Source organism: Oncorhynchus keta, unplaced genomic scaffold (assembly GCF_023373465.1).
Source record: "Oncorhynchus keta strain PuntledgeMale-10-30-2019 unplaced genomic scaffold, Oket_V2 Un_contig_27618_pilon_pilon, whole genome shotgun sequence".
NCBI classification, from domain to species: Eukaryota; Metazoa; Chordata; class Actinopteri; order Salmoniformes; family Salmonidae; genus Oncorhynchus; species Oncorhynchus keta.
Window position 1 is genome coordinate 64,088 of NW_026285618.1, and position 17,525 is coordinate 81,612.

At 42.7% G+C, this 17,525-nt stretch overlaps 1 protein-coding gene across 1 annotated transcript in view; it reads left to right on the top strand.

Annotated features, from left to right (window-relative positions):
* The window catches only part of LOC127922911 (protein eyes shut homolog), a 41,601-nt gene that overhangs the window by 13,293 nt on the left and 10,783 nt on the right, over nt 1-17,525 (top strand). Inside the window, exons 3-4 of the mRNA XM_052506916.1 lie at nt 1,034-2,023; nt 3,521-3,637. Coding sequence (XP_052362876.1) covers nt 1,723-2,023; nt 3,521-3,637 — 418 coding nt within the window. The 5' untranslated portion in view covers nt 1,034-1,722. The remainder of the gene's footprint in view (nt 1-1,033; nt 2,024-3,520; nt 3,638-17,525) is intronic.

Sequence of the window (17,525 nt, forward strand, 5' to 3'; positions counted from 1 at the left end):
AGGCCGCTACCGAGTTCCCTGCAAAGCTTTCAGTCACAATAGCCTCCCCAATCTCATTGCCTTTATCACTCCCCCTTGTATTGATACTACTGCTCCGTGTATTCAGACTTCTCTATGTATTACTTTATCACCAGGCAGTTATTCATATCAGTCATTGTGAGTCAGACAGATCTGACAGTGGGAATGTGCAGTTACAGTAACACTGGGGGATGGGTGCCTCAAATGGCACCCTATTCCCTACATAGTGCACTACTGCTGGCCAGGGCCCATAGGGTGTCATTTGGGACGTAGACAGGGCTTTTTTATCTCTCTACTCCCTAGTTCTTTTATCTGGAGTACACGGGTTAGAGAAGGTCCTAGGGGAGAGAGACAACTGCTTCTGGTTTAACTCATCTCACATGCTTGACACTGAGGGATCTGTCTGTGTGTGTCTGTGTGTGTGTGTGAGCGAGAGAGGAAATATTTTATCTGACGCTGTCACTGGTTGTATAAACCTCAGGGAAATGAGGCTATGTGACATTCTCGGTGGTCAGCAGCGGTACAACCCATACCTGGGTTAAAATACTATTTGAAATTATTTCAAATACTTTGTGCTTAATTGAGCTCTACTTGCTAATAGAAGAGTCCCAAAAGTGTCAACCCGCCTTTCCCATCTCTCGCTCCAGGCAGACTAGTGCTTATATAATAGTATTTGATCCTAGGTCAGATCAAACAACTGATGGTAAAGTCACTGCAGTTTTAACTATACATGTAGCCTGCAACGTCAGAACTGACTTACTTAAACTTGATTGTATATTTTGAGGATTAGGACTGTCATTCAAAATGTTGTCATGTTGACACAAAATGGTTTGGACTAAAACTTAACTAGTTTAGTTGATGTTCACATTGTTGGAAGTCCAGGCAGTATAAACAGAACTTTTGAAATACATTTACATTTTCATCAGCAGCATCATTCAAGGTTGTCATATTGACAGAAAATATGATCTTTTTGATTGATTTTAGCTAATCAAACTCTTACTTGTTTTGTCTTTAGGTTGGTGTGTTGCCATGACGTTCATCAAGCCTCCTTCATTGGACCTCTGACTTTATCAGACAGGAATTCTCTTTTACCCTGAACATTCCTCAAATTAAATGTCTTCAGGAATGCTCTGAAGACCTGTACGAAAGCTCTGAAGACCTGTACGAAAGCTCTGAAGACCTGTACGAAAGCAAATAGGGAAGCACCAAAAGGGAGAAACTTAAAAATGCAGAGGCTTTCATTTCACATCATCGCTGTCATAATAAGCTATTTTCTCAATGGCTGCATAGTTGTTCACAGCCAGACAGTCTGCAACCGACCAGCCAATCTGGAATGGCACCTACAACCACAAACTGCTCAGGTGAAATGGACACTCATGGAAAACATCTGTGATAGTATGGTCCAATGTTGGGGTGATCAAGAAAGGACAGAGACCCAAAAGTCAGATGTTCCGCCAACTTGGAACTTACCTCAGATTTGTCCTCTAGAGGTGCAGTTTGGCGTCAAGCTGTTTGTTTCTATTGATGCCACTCTGGATTTATACGGTATCAGGATCCTCAATGTGTCAAAGGAGGACTTTGAAAGTTGTTCCACTGCACCACAGTCACAAGACCAGTTTCTCTGTTCCGATGATGTTATGAACGCGTCTAGGCAGGTCCAACCTAAGTGGCTTCTCCCGGGCCTTCATTATTTCATAGCTTCGCATGAGGGGGAATTCACAGCTCTGCAAGCTGGGTCTTCGTCTCAACGTCTCTGTGAAGGAACAACAGTGTCGAAGCAGCCCACTAGTGCGACTCTGCTCCGGGAACGGTGTTTGTAGGACAAGCTTTTGGGAAGACGGAGCGTACCGCTGTCAGTGCCGCCAGCGTTACTCTGGAAAGTTCTGTGAGAAGTTTGATGCGTGTTTGGAAAACCCATGTGAGAACAAAGGAGTCTGTGTAAGCAATGGTACGACAGATCACATTCACGTAACATATAAGTGTTTGTGCCCTCCACATTTTACAGGTGAGGAATACAACTAACAATTCTGACTTTGTTTCTACTGTTATGTTTTTAAAGGGGCATTCTGCAGTTCAAACAACAACAAATCCCCCTCCCCGACCCCGCCACTGATACGCTATATATAGTCCAAAAATGAATGTTGATTTCATTTTAAGCTACTTTGTGAAAAAGTTGCACACTCATCTCTCCTTGCAGTGGATTTATTTAACCAATGTTGTGGCCAAATAGCCTTCATCAGGGTTTGATGCTTTACTTTACACCCTGTACTCATCCACCAAATGCTAAACTCAATGGATTGTTGTACCTTCAATTACTATAAATGCGAAAATAAATTGCTCTCGTTAATTAAATCTGCCGTGACAGAATCCACCTACCTACCTGGAGGCTAAGGATGTGTCCCAAATGGCACCCTATTCCCTACATTGTGGGCTCTGGTAAAAAAAAAAATAGTGCACTATATCGAGAATAGGGTGCAATTTGGAACATAACCCTAATGTTACAACCCTATTGCTTGGAGATACTTCCATATTATTTATCTATCATAATTACTAGTTCTCATCTAGCTTAATGCATTTATTTCAAGAATATCCAGATTCCGTCCCAAACTGCACCCTTTTCCCTTCATAGTACACATAGGGCTCTGGTCAAAAGTAGTGCACTTCATTGGGAAAAGGGTGCTATTTGGTATGTAGACACAGATACCCTATGGGCTATTTATGTGAACAATATTTTCTTCCAGGACTTTATTTTGTGTTAATCACCATAATTATTTCTGGAATGGGTTTTTGTACCACCTGAATGCATTCTTAGTTACTTTACCTCCTCTCTACCATTTTCATTTAGATTTGATTCCTTCTCTCACCATGTCTTTGTCAATAAACGATGGCTCTCAAACGTTGTTTAAACATTGGCTCTGAAGAAGACTTAGGAGCCAACTTGTGATGTCAAAAACATGACAAGTCATCTGAATCATGAAATGAACACCGTTATCATTAGAAATGCATTATGCAATAACTAACTAACTTTGTGCAACGGGGCCACCGTAAGTGAGTTTCAATGTAGACTTTCAAGCTGCAATGATGTCTTTCAGTTTAATTTAATTTCAGAATCTGTTAATTACTGTAGGTAATTGTTGACCCTACGTTTCTTCAAATCAAATAAAAAACAATAGATTGAATCTATATGAATAAAATACTGTAGATCCAATCTATAAAATACTGTAGATTGAATCTATACGAATAAAATACTGTAGATTGAATCTATACGAATAAAATATGTAGATTGTAGACTGTAGAATCTATACGAATAAAATACTGTAGATTGAATCTATACGAATAAAATACCGTAGATCCAATCTATATGAATAAAATACTGTAGATTGAATCTATACGAATAAAATACTATAGATCCAATCTATACGAATGTAGAATCTAGATACTTATCTAAACCATTTTGTTAATTTTAAATTATTCATAATTCATGCTTTATCTTTTCCCTCAGGGGCTAACTGCTCTGATGTGATTGGACGAGAGAACTGCGATAGATTTTGTCGTAATGGAACGTGTCTCCAAGTTTCACCTTTCTCCTTCAAATGTGTGTGTTACACAGGAAACCCAGGTAAGGAACCACAGTATTATTCTGTTCTGCATGGGTTACAATCCCTGCTACAGTGATGGATTTAGAATTAATCACGAATGTACAGTACAGGGGGTAGCCTGCCTTAGGGAAGGGCAACAATGACATGTATTCTTGTTTATAACAGCCTACCTACATCTGTATTGCTTGCTGTTTGGGGTTTTAGGCTGGGTTTCTGTATATCATTTTGTGACATCGGCTGATGTTAAAAGGGCTCTATAAATAAATGTGATTGATCTGGTAAGGGCAACAATGACATGAACTCTTGTTTATGACACACTGATTGCATCTACGGGCCATGGGTCCTGGTGAAAGTAGTGCACTACATAGAGAATAGGGTGCCATTTGTTCATGACACACGGCTGCTACCGCACCCTTTAGGTAGATCGTGAGCCTCATAATGAGCCTCATTTTCTCCAGTAACAGTACAGTTATGTTAATGGGGGACTCTCACAAATGGATTACAAAAAGTTGTACCAACCAGTGCTTCCTAGTTCTTGGCCTGGATAATGGTCTCTAGGTATGCGTCCCAAATGGCACCCTATTCCCTTTATAGTGCACTACTTTTGACAAGTGGTTCCCTTGAATAGGGAATAGGGTGCCATTTGTGATGCATCCTAGCTAAAGCAGGGGCCTTATGATGGACTTTCTGCTGTAACAAACTCCAGGTGGCCTTCTAACTTGATTCATTGTTTTTGTTTTGGCGTGCAATTTGTCCAGGCAACACTCGGGAAATCTCATACCTGTATACCTTCCCTCTGAGCTGTGCTGGGCTGCAGTCCTCGCTGCAGAGGCTTTAAGACTGAATATTTGGGTGCTTGTATTCTCAAGGTTACACTTTTATTATTTATATAGCTATCTCACTAAGCCAGTTATAGAAACATACTGTGGTTTTGATTTGTTGAAATAACAGCTCAGAGAAATACAGTAGTGGATAACTATTCTGAATGTCATAGGGGAGAACGGTGAGGAACAGTACCAGACAGTGAGATGTCTTTCATTTCTGCAGAGTTGTACAATAATTGTGTCCCTGGTTGGAGCATTATGCAGAGATCTACAGTGTTCTAGAAGTCAGTCAAACCTGTAGTTTCAGACTGATCTATGGAAGTAAAACTGATGTTCAGATGCCATGGGATGGGGATGGTCTCGCTCTAATCATGAAGTTAGTCCGTAGTGGCTCCTCAAGCCCAGGTTTAGATTACTACTGGACTCTGGTCTGTAGACCACTTAGTACAGGTGTCCTATCTTCATTTGACTAGTCTCACAGCAAGAAAATAATCCTGCAGCAACAGAACATTAATTATTATGTGGATTATAATGAATGCACAATTTTGTAGAGGTTGATCCATAGTTTGTTAGGGCAAATCAAGTCTGATTTTTTTAAAGTTGAAATTACAAACTTCAGAAGCCTGGAATACACAAGTTTGCATTTCCTGCTGGACAGGAACATTATCTGTGACCACAGAGTGATCAAATTAAGATGGCACACCTAAATTAAGCAATGCATTGACACTTCTTAGAATACCCCTTACAGTGCGTAGACTATTAATATGTAAGTACATCCGTTGTCATCACTATTCAATTACATTCAGTGATGTAGTGGAACGTAAAACAGTTGAATGTACAGTACCAATCAATGGTTTGGACACACCTACTCATTCTAGGGTTTTTCTTTATTTTTACTATTTTCTACATTGTAGAATAATAGTGAAGACATCAAAACTATGAAGTAACACATATGGAATCATGTAGTAACTCCAAGAAAGTGGTAAACAAATCAAAATACACTACCATTCAAGAGTTTGGGGTCCATTAGAAATTCCCTTGTTTTTGAAAGAAAACGTATTTTTTTTTGGTCCATTTAAAATAACATAAGATTGATCAGAAATAAAGTGTTGACATTGGTAATGTTGTAAATGACTATGTCACGGTTTTCTAATGGTGAAGGAGAGTCGGACCAAACTGCAGTGCGTATATTGTGATCCATGTTTATTTACACAACGTAACACAAATCCAAAACAATAAACGTAGTGAAAACCGAAACAGCCTTAACTGGTGCAAACTAACACAGACTAAGGACATCAAGACACTCAGGACATTCACCCACGACAAACTCAAAGAATATGGCTGCCTAAATATGGTTCCCAATCAGAGACAACGATAAGCACCTGCCTCTGATTGAGAACCACTCCAGACAGCCATAGACTTTGCTAGATAACCCCACTAGCTACAATCCCAAATACATATACACCAAAACCCCAAGATAAAACACACCACAATACAAAAACTCCATGCCACACCCTGGCCTGAATACATGAAGAAAAACACAAAATACTTAGACCAGGGCGTGACAGACTATTGTAGCTGGGAACGGCTGACTTTTTAATTTAACCCCCCTCCCCCTCAATTTCGTGGTATCCAATTGGTAGTGGTTACAGTCTTGACTCATCGCTGCAACTCCCTTACGGACTTGGGGAGGCGAAGGTCGAGAGCCATGCGTCCTCCGAAACACAAGCCAACCAAGCCGCACTGCTTCTTGACACAATGCACATCCAACCCGGAAGCCAGCCACACCAATGTATCGGAGAAAATACCGTACAACTGGCGACCTGGTCAGCATGCACTGTGCCCAGCCCACCACAGGAGTCGCTAGTGTGCGGCAAGACAAGGATATTCCTGCCGGCCAATGCCCTCCCAATCCCGGATGACGCCTGGCCAATTGTGCGCCGCCCCATGGACCTCCTGGCCGCGGTCGGTTGCGACAGAGCCTGGGCTCAAACCCAGAGTCTCTGGTTGCACAGCTAGCACTGCGATGTGCCTTAGACTACTGCGCCACCCAGGAGGCCCGGCTGAATTTGAATCGAATATCTACATAGGCGTACAGAGGCCCATTATCAGCAACCATCACTCCTGTGTTCCAATGGCACGTTGTGTTAGCTAATCCAAGTTTATCCTCTTAAAAGGCTAATTGATCATTAGAAAACCCTTTTGCAATTATATTAGCACAGCTGAAAACTGTGTGCTGATTAAAGGAGCAAAAAAACTGCCCTTTAGACTAGTTGAGTATCTGGAGCTTCAGCATTTGTGGGTTTGATTACAAGCTCAAAATGGGCAGAAACAAATAACTTTCTTCTGAAACTTGTCAGTCTATTCTTGTTCTGAGAAATTAAGGCTCTTCCATGTGAGAAATTGTCAAGAAACTGAAGATCTTGTATAGCGCTGTGTACTACACTCTTCACAGAACAGCACAAACTGGCTCTAACCAGAATGGGAAGAGGAATGCACAACTGGGCAAGAGGACAAGTACATTAGCGTATGTAGTTTGAGAAACAGGCACCTCACAAGTCCTCAACTGGCAGCTTCATTAAATAGTACCCACAAAACACCAGTCTCAACGACAACAGTGAAGAGGCGACTCCAGGATGCTGGCCAACTAGGCAAAGTTGCGAAGAAAAAGCCATATCTCAGACTAGCCAATAGAAATAAAATATTAAGATGGGCAAAAGAACACGGACACTGGACAGAGGAAGATTGGAAAAAAGTGTTATGGATAGACAAATGTAAGTTTGAGATGTTCGGATCACAAAGAAGAACATTCGTGAGCTAGAAAAATGTAAATATTTTGGAGGAGTGGTTGACGCCATCTGTCAAGCATGGTGGAGGCAATGTGATGGTCTGGGGGTGCTTTGGTAGTAAAGTGTGAGATTTGTACAGGGAAAAAGGGATGTTGAAGAAGGAAGGCCATCACTCCATTTTGCAACGCCATGCCATACCCTGTGGACAGCGCTTAATTGTAGCCAATTTCCTCCTAGAACAGGACAATGACCCAAAGCACAGCTCCAAGCTATGCAATAACTATATAGGGAAGAGGCAGTCAGCTGGTTTTCTGTCTATAATGGAGTGGCCACCACAGTCACTGAAACTCAACCCTTTTGAGCTGTTGTGGGAGCAGCTTGACCGTATGGTAAGAAGTGCCCATCAAGCCAATCCAACTTGTGGGAGGTGCTTCAGGAAGCATGGGGTGAAATCTCTTCAGATTACCTCAACAAATTGGCAACTTGAATGCCAAAGGTCTGCTTTAAATGGAAGATTCTTTGACAAAAGCCAAGTTTGAAGGACACAATTATTATTTCAATTAAAAATCATTATTTATAACCTTGTCAACATCTTGACTATATTTCCTATTCATTTTGCAACTCATTTCATGTATGTTTTCATGGAAAACAAAGACATTTCTGTAATGCTCCGGGTGTCGTGGGTGTGGAGTCAAATGCAGGAGACAGAGTTCAATGCTGTGCGTCTTTTAACAGCACCAACGCACCACAGGGTGCTCACAAAAGTTACGTTCCCAACCACAGGGAATCAAAAAATACAATGGGAAAAATCACGACCAGGCACTAACACGTACCTCTACAACAGAGCCAAAGGTTACATTGAAATAATCCCGCACAACAACTAGGTGGGCCGGCTGTCTAATAAAGACAAACTAATTAACATGAACAGGTGCTACCACTAAACATACAAGGAGGGAGAGGAAAAACAATCAGTGGCAGCTAATAGGCCGGTGATGACGACCGCCGAGCTCCACCCGCCCGGGAAGGGGAAACACCCTCGGTCGGACTCGTGACAATTTCTAAGTGACCCCAAACCTTTGAACGGTAGTGTATATTTTGTATTTGAGATTCTTCAAAGTAGCCACCCTTTGCGTGGTTGGCAGCTTTGAACACTTTTGGATTCTCTCAACCAGCTTCATGAGGTAGTCACCTGGAACGCATTTCAGTTAACAAGTGTGCCTTGTTAAAAGTTAATTTGTGGATTTTTTTTCCTTATTACGTTTGAGCCAACCAGTTGTATTGTGACAAGGTAAGGGTGGTATACAGAAGACAGTCCTATTTGGTAAAATACCAAGTCCATATTATGGCAAGAACAGCTCAAATAAGCAAGGAGAAACAACAGTCCATCTTTACTTTAAGACATGAAGGTCAGTCAATCTGGAACTTTTCAATAACTTTTAAAGTTTCTTTAAGTGCTGTCACAAAAACCATCAAACGCTATGATGAAACTGGCTCGCATGAGGACCGCCACAGGAAAGGAAGACCCAGAGTTACCTCTGTTACAGAGGATAAGTTCATTAGAGTTACCAGCCTCAGAAATTGCAGCCCAAATAAATGCTTTCTCGGAGTTCAGGTAACAGACACATCTCGGCAGGCTACCCTGAAGGAACATCAACCCAGGAGGTAAGATGTGAGTGCTGGTCCCCACTATAAACTACTAGCCATATGGACAGGACCATATGAAGTACGGGAGAGAATATGAGAAGTTAATTATGCAGCTTCCTTGGGAGCCATGCTATCCCAAGAGCTAGAAGGGGTGGAACACCCCATCCTGTTTTTAAGCAGGAAGCTGCATAATTAACTTCTCCTATTCTCTCCCGTACTTCAAATTCCAGAAAATGATGTCATGGCTTTAGAAGATTCTGATAGGCTAATTGACATCATTTGAGACAATTGGAGGTGTCCCTGTGGATGTATTTCATGGCCTACCTTCAAACTCAGTTCCTCTTTGCTTGACATCATGGGAAAATCAAAAGAAATCAGCCAAGACCTCAGAATAGTGATTGTAGACCTCCACAAGTCTGGTTCATCCTTGGGAGCAATTTCCAAACGCCTGAAGGTACCACGCTCATCTATACAAACAATAGTAAGCTATTATAAACACCATGGGACCACGTAGCCGTCATACCGCTCAGGAAGGAGACGCTTTCTGTCACCTAGAGATTAACTTACTTTGCTGCGAGAAGTGCAAATCAATCCCAGCACAACGGCAAAGGACCTTGTGAAAATGCTGGAGGAAACCGCTACAAAAGTATCTATATGCACAGCAAAACGAGTCCTATGTGGTCATAACCTGAAAGGCCGCTCAACAACGAAGAAGCCACTGCTCCAAAACCGCCATAAAAAAAGCCAGACTACGGTTTGCAACTGCACATGGGGACAAAAATCATAGCCTAATGAAACAAAAGTAGAACTGTTTGGCCATAATGACCATCGTTATATTCTTAGGAAAAAGTGGGAGGCTTGCAAGCCGAAAACACCATCCCAACCGTGAAGCAAGGGGTGGCAGCATCATGTTGTCAGGGTGCTTTTCTGCAGGAGTGACTGGCTCACTTCACAAAATAGATGGCATCATGAGGTAGGGAAATTATGTGGATATATTGAAGCAACATCTCACGACATCAGTCAGGAAGTTAAAGCTTGGTCACAAATGGGTCTTCCAAATGGACAATGACCCCAAGCATACTTCCATAGTTGTGGAAAAATTGCTTAAGGACAACAAAGTCAAGGTATTGGAGCGGCCATCAAAAAGCCCGGACCTCAATCCCATAGAAGATCTGAAACTGAACTGAAAAAGCATGTGGAAAAAGCCTGTGCGAGCATAGAGGCCTACAAACCTGACTTAGTTACACCAGCTCTGTCAAGAGGAATGGGCCAACATTCACCTAACTTGTGTGGAAGGCTACCCGAAACGTTTGACCCAAGTTAAACAATTTAAAGGCAACGCTACCAAATACTAATTGAGTATATGTACATTTCTGACCCACTGGGAATGTGATGAAAGAAATAAAAGCTGAAATAAATTATTCTCTCTGCTATTATCCTGACATTTCACATTCTTAAAATAAAGTGGTGATCCAAACAGACCTTAGACAGGGAATTGTTACAAGGATTAAATGTCAGGAATTGTGAAAAACCGAGTTTAAATGTATCTGGCTAAGGTGTATGTAAACTTCTGACTTATACAGTATATATATATATATATTTATATAAATATCTCAGCTGGATTTACCGTGTATAAGCTGGACTGTTTGGACTTACCTGTTGCCGTTTGGACCTGGACCTACCGAAAACCCGATTTGTGTACCGAACCCTGCTATCCTTGACCTCGCCTGCGGCCTGGGAGGACCAGGACAGAGCACCAGACGCACAGGTACTGACTGTCCTGTTCGAAGGAACTCTCATTCTGGGGTGATTTTGGTGACGGTCTCCTGCTTAATTTGTGACAAACTCTCCTAACCTTGAAGAGGTTTGTCACAGGATGTAGTCCAATGTCTTTACTAGCACACAACTTAGAGGTGTGGATACTGGAACACAGTCTAATACTGTCTTTATCCACCTGGAACAGTCTAATACTATCTCCATCTTATCTGCCTGGAACACTGTCTAATACTGTCTGCATCTTATCTGCCTGGAACACGGTCTAATACTGTCTTTATCCACCTGGAACAGTCTAATACTATCTCCATCTTATCTGCCTGGAACACTGTCTAATACTGTCTGCGTCTTATCTGCCTGGAACACGGTCTAATACTGTCTGCATCTTATCTACCTGGAACACGGTCTAATACTGTCTGCATCTTATCTGCCTGGAACACGGTCTAATACTGTCTGCATCTTATCTGCCTGGAACACGGTCTAATACTGTCTGCATCTTATCTGCCTGGAACACGGTCTAACACTGTCTGCATCTTATCTGCCTGGAACACGGTCTAATACTGTCTGCATCTTATCTGCCTGGAACACTGTCTAATACTGTCTGCATCTTATCTGCCTGGAACACAGTCTAATACTGTCTTTATCCACCTGGAACAGTCTAATACTATCTCCATCTTATCTGCCTGGAACACTGTCTAATACTGTCTCCATCTACCTGGAACACTTTCTAATACTGTCTGCATCTTACCTGCCTGGAACACGGTCTAATACTGTCTCCATCTACCTGGAACACGGTCTAATACTGTCTGCATCTTATCTGCCTGGAACACGGTCTAATACTGTCTGCATCTTATCTGCCTGGAACACGGTCTAATACTGTCTCCATCTACCTGGAACACGGTCTAATACTGTCTGCATCTTATCTGCCTGGAACACGGTCTAATACTGTCTGCATCTTATCTGCCTGGAACACGGTCTAATACTGTCTCCATCTACCTGGAACACGGTCTAATACTGTCTGCATCTTATCTGCCTGGAACACGGTCTAATACTGTCTGCATCTTATCTGCCTGGAACACGGTCTAATACTGTCTCCATCTACCTGGAACACGGTCTAATACTGTCTCCATCTACCTGGAACACGGTCTAATACTGTCTGCATCTTACCTGCCTGGAACACGGTCTAATACTGTCTCCATCTACCTGGAACACGGTCTAATACTGTCTGCATCTTACCTGCCTGGAACACGGTCTAATACTGTCTGCATCTTATCTGCCTGGAACACGGTCTAATACTGTCTGCATCTTATCTGCCTGGAACACAGTCTAATACTGTCTGCATCTTATCTGCCTGGAACACGGTCTAATACTGTCTGCATCTTATCTGCCTGGAACACGGTCTAATACTGTCTGCATCTTATCTGCCTGGAACACTGTCTAATACTGTCTGCATCTTATCTGCCTGGAACACTGTCTAATACTGTCTGCATCTTATCTGCCTGGAACACGGTCTAATACTGTCTGCATCTCATCTACTTGGAACACCGTCTAATACTGTCTCCATCTACCTGGAACACGGTCTAATACTGTCTGCATCTCATCTACTTGGAACACCGTCTAATACTGTCTCCATCTACTTGGAACACGGTCTAATACTGTCTGCATCTTATCTGCCTGGAACACAGTCTAATACTGTCTGCATCTCATCTACTTGGAACACCGTCTAATACTGTATGTCATCTACCTGGAACACTGTCTAATACTGTCTCATTTACGAAGTAACAAAGTAATCCTCTATATAGGGAATGGGGTGCCATTTGGGACGCAACCCATGGCTGTTCCCTCATTAATCACCTGGAATCACCTGTCTCCCCTACTGCAGAACAGAGCCGGTCTGCCCTCGCAGGCCAGAGCCTATACTCACAGAATAATCAGGCCCAAACTCACGGGACGTTTCAAATGAGATTTCTCTTTTGATTCTCCGGCTCTCCTGCAGAGTTCCTCTATGGTATTTATCAACAGGTATTACCGCCTTATAGGGCAACATCCCATCTGGGATCATACAGCTTGTTTTCACAATTCACTTAACCCATTGTTTTAGTGGGTAGATTCATCTATGAGGGAGTGATTTGGTTGGGGACTGCGTTGTTAAGTTGTGGGTATATCTGAGTCCTGTTAGATACATTTAAGACTGTACTGTATATAGGTTACATTGACAAGAGATTAAGTGAGCATTCCTGAGCACATTATTCAATATTCATAGTTGTTTATGCATTCTATGGATTGTATTATTTATTATTATGATTCCTTGACTTAGACTATCCAGGTGAAAGCTATGATCCCTTATTGATGTCACCTGTTAATTCCACTTCAATCAGTGTAGATGAAGGGAGGAGACGGGTTAAAGAAGGATTTTTAAGCCTTGAGACAATTGAGACATGGATTGTGTATGTGTACCATTCAGAGGGTGAATGGGCAAGACAACCTATTTAAGTTCCCTTTGAACGGGGTATGATAGCAGGTGCCATGAACTGCAACGCTGCTGGGTTTTTCACGATCAAAAGTTTCCTGTGTTTTAAGAATGGTCCACCACCAAAAAGAAACCCAGCCATCTTTTGGAAGCATTGGAGTCAACATGGCCCAGCATCCCTGTGGAACGCTTTCGACACCTTGTGGAGTCCATGCCCCAACGAATTGAAGCCGTTCTGAGGGTAAAAGGGGGGGGGGGGGATACAACTAAATATATTAGGAAACTGTTCTTAATGTTTTATACACTCAGTGTACAACGTCTATAAATTGTACATGGTTTGTAAGGTTCACAAGCAATGTTCCCTCTAAGCCGTGCGCATGCTGTGCTGTAGCCACGACACTTCCACTCAGAAGAAATATCAGCCCATGGAGAGAAGCATGAGATTGAACTTCACTCAACCTTCTAGAGCAGTGGTCACCAGCTGGTTGATCACGATCCACTGGCCAATCTTTCTTTACATTTTATTCGTCTTCGGCAAAGAGCTGCTGTTTTTATGAGTGAGTTCATGTTTAACTTCTTACTCAGCCCTGTCAACACTTTGTATTCAAGACTTTTATAAGCCATAAAATGTGCATTCTTCTTATTTCCACTCAGCGCTACAACAAGCACTGCAGCAGTAATGAATGAGTAGGAACGTGTCTCTATAGGCTTGTGTTATTATAAGCAGATTGGGTCTTTTTAATATCAAGGAATATTGATGTGTTCATAGGAGTAACAACACGAGGCATGAGCATGAGGCAGAAATAATGCGGTGCGACTCGAGTTTCACCATCAGCTGGAAACCGTGTCCCTTTTTGGTCAGTGTCTGTGGAGGAAAGGGAGAGCGGAGGGATGTTGAGGCGGACCCTTAGTCTGAGACTGACCATCAGATGAAGGAACCATCAGCCCAATAAAATAAAAAAGCAATTTTTAAAAATGTATGCTCACTCAGCTGTGCCTCACAAGTAATACAACAACGGATTTATTACTGGTATGATCATGCAACCTACTTCAAATGTTTTAATATAATTTAAAAGATGGCCTGAACAGCAATGCATTGGCAGGGCAATTCAAGCAAAGCCAATATGTCATTATAATGTTTTGGGCCTGTAGCCTACTGCACAAACCTCATTGCTACAGTACTGTTTGTAATTGGTTAATGTTGCAAAGGCGTACGTTTTTTAAAAAGCCATTTTAATACAAAACATCTGAGCTGTAGATCTCGGCTTGCATTTTGACTCAAAGTGATCTTGACTCAGAAAAGGTTGGTGACCACTGTTCTAGAGTTTTCCCTGTTAACACTATCAACCTTTCCTTTTACTGTGCGAATTGTAATCAAATCAACACAATATTAGCCACTTTCAATGCAACATACCAAAACAACAAAACTAACTGCAAGACACTTTCTTGTAGGCAGAACACATCAGAGTAGGATTCTATTGCATTGACATGCAGGACTCAGCCCGTTCTCTACACAGACCGGTGCGTTGACATGCAAGACTCAGCCCGTACTCTACACAGACCGGTGTGTTGACATGCAGGACTCAGCCCGTACTCTACACAGACCGATGTGTTGACATGCAAGACTCAGCCCGTTCTCTACACAGACCGATGTGTTGACATGCAAGACTCAGCCCGTACTCTACACAGACCGGTGTGTTGACATGCAGGACTCAGCCCGTACTCTACACAGACCGATGTGTTGACATGCAAGACTCAGCCCGTACTCTACACAGACCGATGTGTTGACATGCAAGACTCAGCCCGTACTCTACACAGACCGATGTGTTGACATGCAAGACTCAGCCCGTACTCTACACAGACCGATGTGTTGACATGCAAGACTCAGCCCGTACTCTACACAGACCGGTGCGTTGACATGCAAGACTCAGCCCGTACTCTACACAGACCGGTGTGTTGACATGCAGGACTCAGCCCGTACTCTACACAGACCGGTGTGTTGACATGCAGGACTCAGCCCGTACTCTACACAGACCGGTGCGTTGACATGCAGGACTCAACCCGTTCTCTACACAGACCGGTGCGTTGACATGCAGGACTCAGCCCGTTCTCTACACAGACCGGTGTGTTGACATGCAGGACTCAGCCCGTACTCTACACAGACCGGTGTGTTGACATGCAGGACTCAGCCCGTACTCTACACAGACCGGTGTGTTGACATGCAGGACTCACCCGTTCTCTACACAGACCCGTTGACCGGTGCGTTGACATGCAAGACTCAGCCCGTTCTCTACACAGACCGGTGCGTTGACCGGTGCGTTGACATGCAAGACTCAGCCCGTTCTCTACACAGACCGGTGCGTTGACATGCAGGACTCAGCCCGTACTCTACACAGACCGGTGCGTTGACATGCAGGACTCAGCCCGTTCTCTACACAGACCGGTGCGTTGACATGCAGGACTCAGCCCGTTCTCTACACAGACCGGTGCGTTGACATGCAGGACTCAGCCCGTTCTCTACACAGACCGGTGCGTTGACATGCAGGACTCAGCCCGTTCTCTACACAGACCGGTGCGTTGACATGCAAGGACTCAGCCCGTTCTCTACACAGACCGGTGCGTTGACATGCAGGACTCAGCCCGTACTCTACACAGACCGGTGCGTTGACATGCAAGACTCAGCCCGTTCTCTACACAGACCGGTGCGTTGACATGCAAGACTCAGCCCGTTCTCTACACAGACCGATGTGTTGACATGCAAGACTCAGCCCGTTCTCTGCACAGACCGGTGAGTTGACATGCAAGACTCAGACCGTACTCTACACAGACCAGTGAGCCATAACTAGTCAGATCTGCAGGAGGTCTCTATGCAAACCGACCATTGCCATATATGGAACTGGACTGTGTTTACAGCATTAGAGGTTGTGAGTAGATGTGTTTGTTTTGGAATCAAAGCAAGCTGCATGTAGCCACGTGTGCACATTTTGTTCATATCCTTTGCTAGTTAGTGAGTTATTAGCCCAGTTATAGATCATTAGTCGTCAGCAATAGGGATGCAAGACTCAGTGATTACTAGTTAGTGAGTTATTAGACCAGTTATAGATCATCTAGTAGTCAGCAATAGACCAGTGATTACTAGTTAGTGAGTTATTAGTCCAGTTATAGATCATTAGTAGTCAACAATAGGGAGTGATTACTAGTTAGTGAGTAATTAGCCCAGCTATAGATCATTAGTAGTCAACAATAGGGGAGTGATTACTAGTTAGTGAGTTATTAGTCCAGTTATAGATCATTAGTAGTCAACAATAGGGGAGTGATTACTAGTTAGTGAGTTATTAGTCCAGCTATAGATCATTAGTAGTCAACAATAGGGGAGTGATTACTAGTTAGTGAGATATTAGCCCAGTTATAGATCATTAGTAGTCAACAATAGGGGAGTGATTACTAGTTAGTGAGTTATTAGTCCAGTTATAAATCATTAGTAGTCAACAATAGGGGAGTGATTACTAGTTAGTGAGTTATTAGTCCAGTTATAGATCATTAGTAGTCAACAATAGGGGAGTGATTACTAGTTAGTGAGTTATTAGTCCAGTTATAGATCATTAGTAGTCAACAATAGGGGAGTGATTACTAGTTAGTGAGATATTAGCCCAGTTATAGATCATTAGTAGTCAACAATAGGGGAGTGATTACTAGTTAGTGAGTTATTAGTCCAGTTATAGATCATTAGTAGTCAACAATAGGGGAGTGATTACTAGTTAGTGAGTTATTAGTCCAGTTATAGATCATTAGTAGTCAACAATAGGGAGTGATTACTAGTTAGTGAGTTATTAGTCCAGTTATAGATCATTAGTAGTCAACAATAGGGGAGTGATTACTAGTTAGTGAGTTATTAGCCCAGTTATAGATCATTAGTAGTCAACAATAGGGGAGTGATTGCTTCCTACAAGAGCACCTATTGGGATAGGTATAAAACCTATTTTTAAGGGTCACATTTAAACCAGTTTAATTGAGTACAGGCTTAACTGAATGACAACATAGATTAAATGCAATATATAATTGTATTGAATAGTTTTGGGGTAGTTCTCATCTCTGAGGAATGCTCCTCAGAGCCAAATGCTGATTACCGGTCGCTCTATGCTGGGCAGCTGGCATCAAAAACCCCAGCTGGGAGAATGGGCTTCCGATGACTGGTGGTGGTGGTGGAAGGTGGTTGGAAGACTGTTGCTGTGATTATTGCATGAGTGCGCCCATTCAGCAAGCGTTGTGGAATTTCTCTAGTGTGCCACGCTCATAGGCTGAAGGTAATAGGTGAATGACATTCCTCACACTTGCTAATAGAAAAGTACCAGCGGAGATGTGATGCTATGCTGGTGAGGTAATATTACAATACTACCCTATACTATAC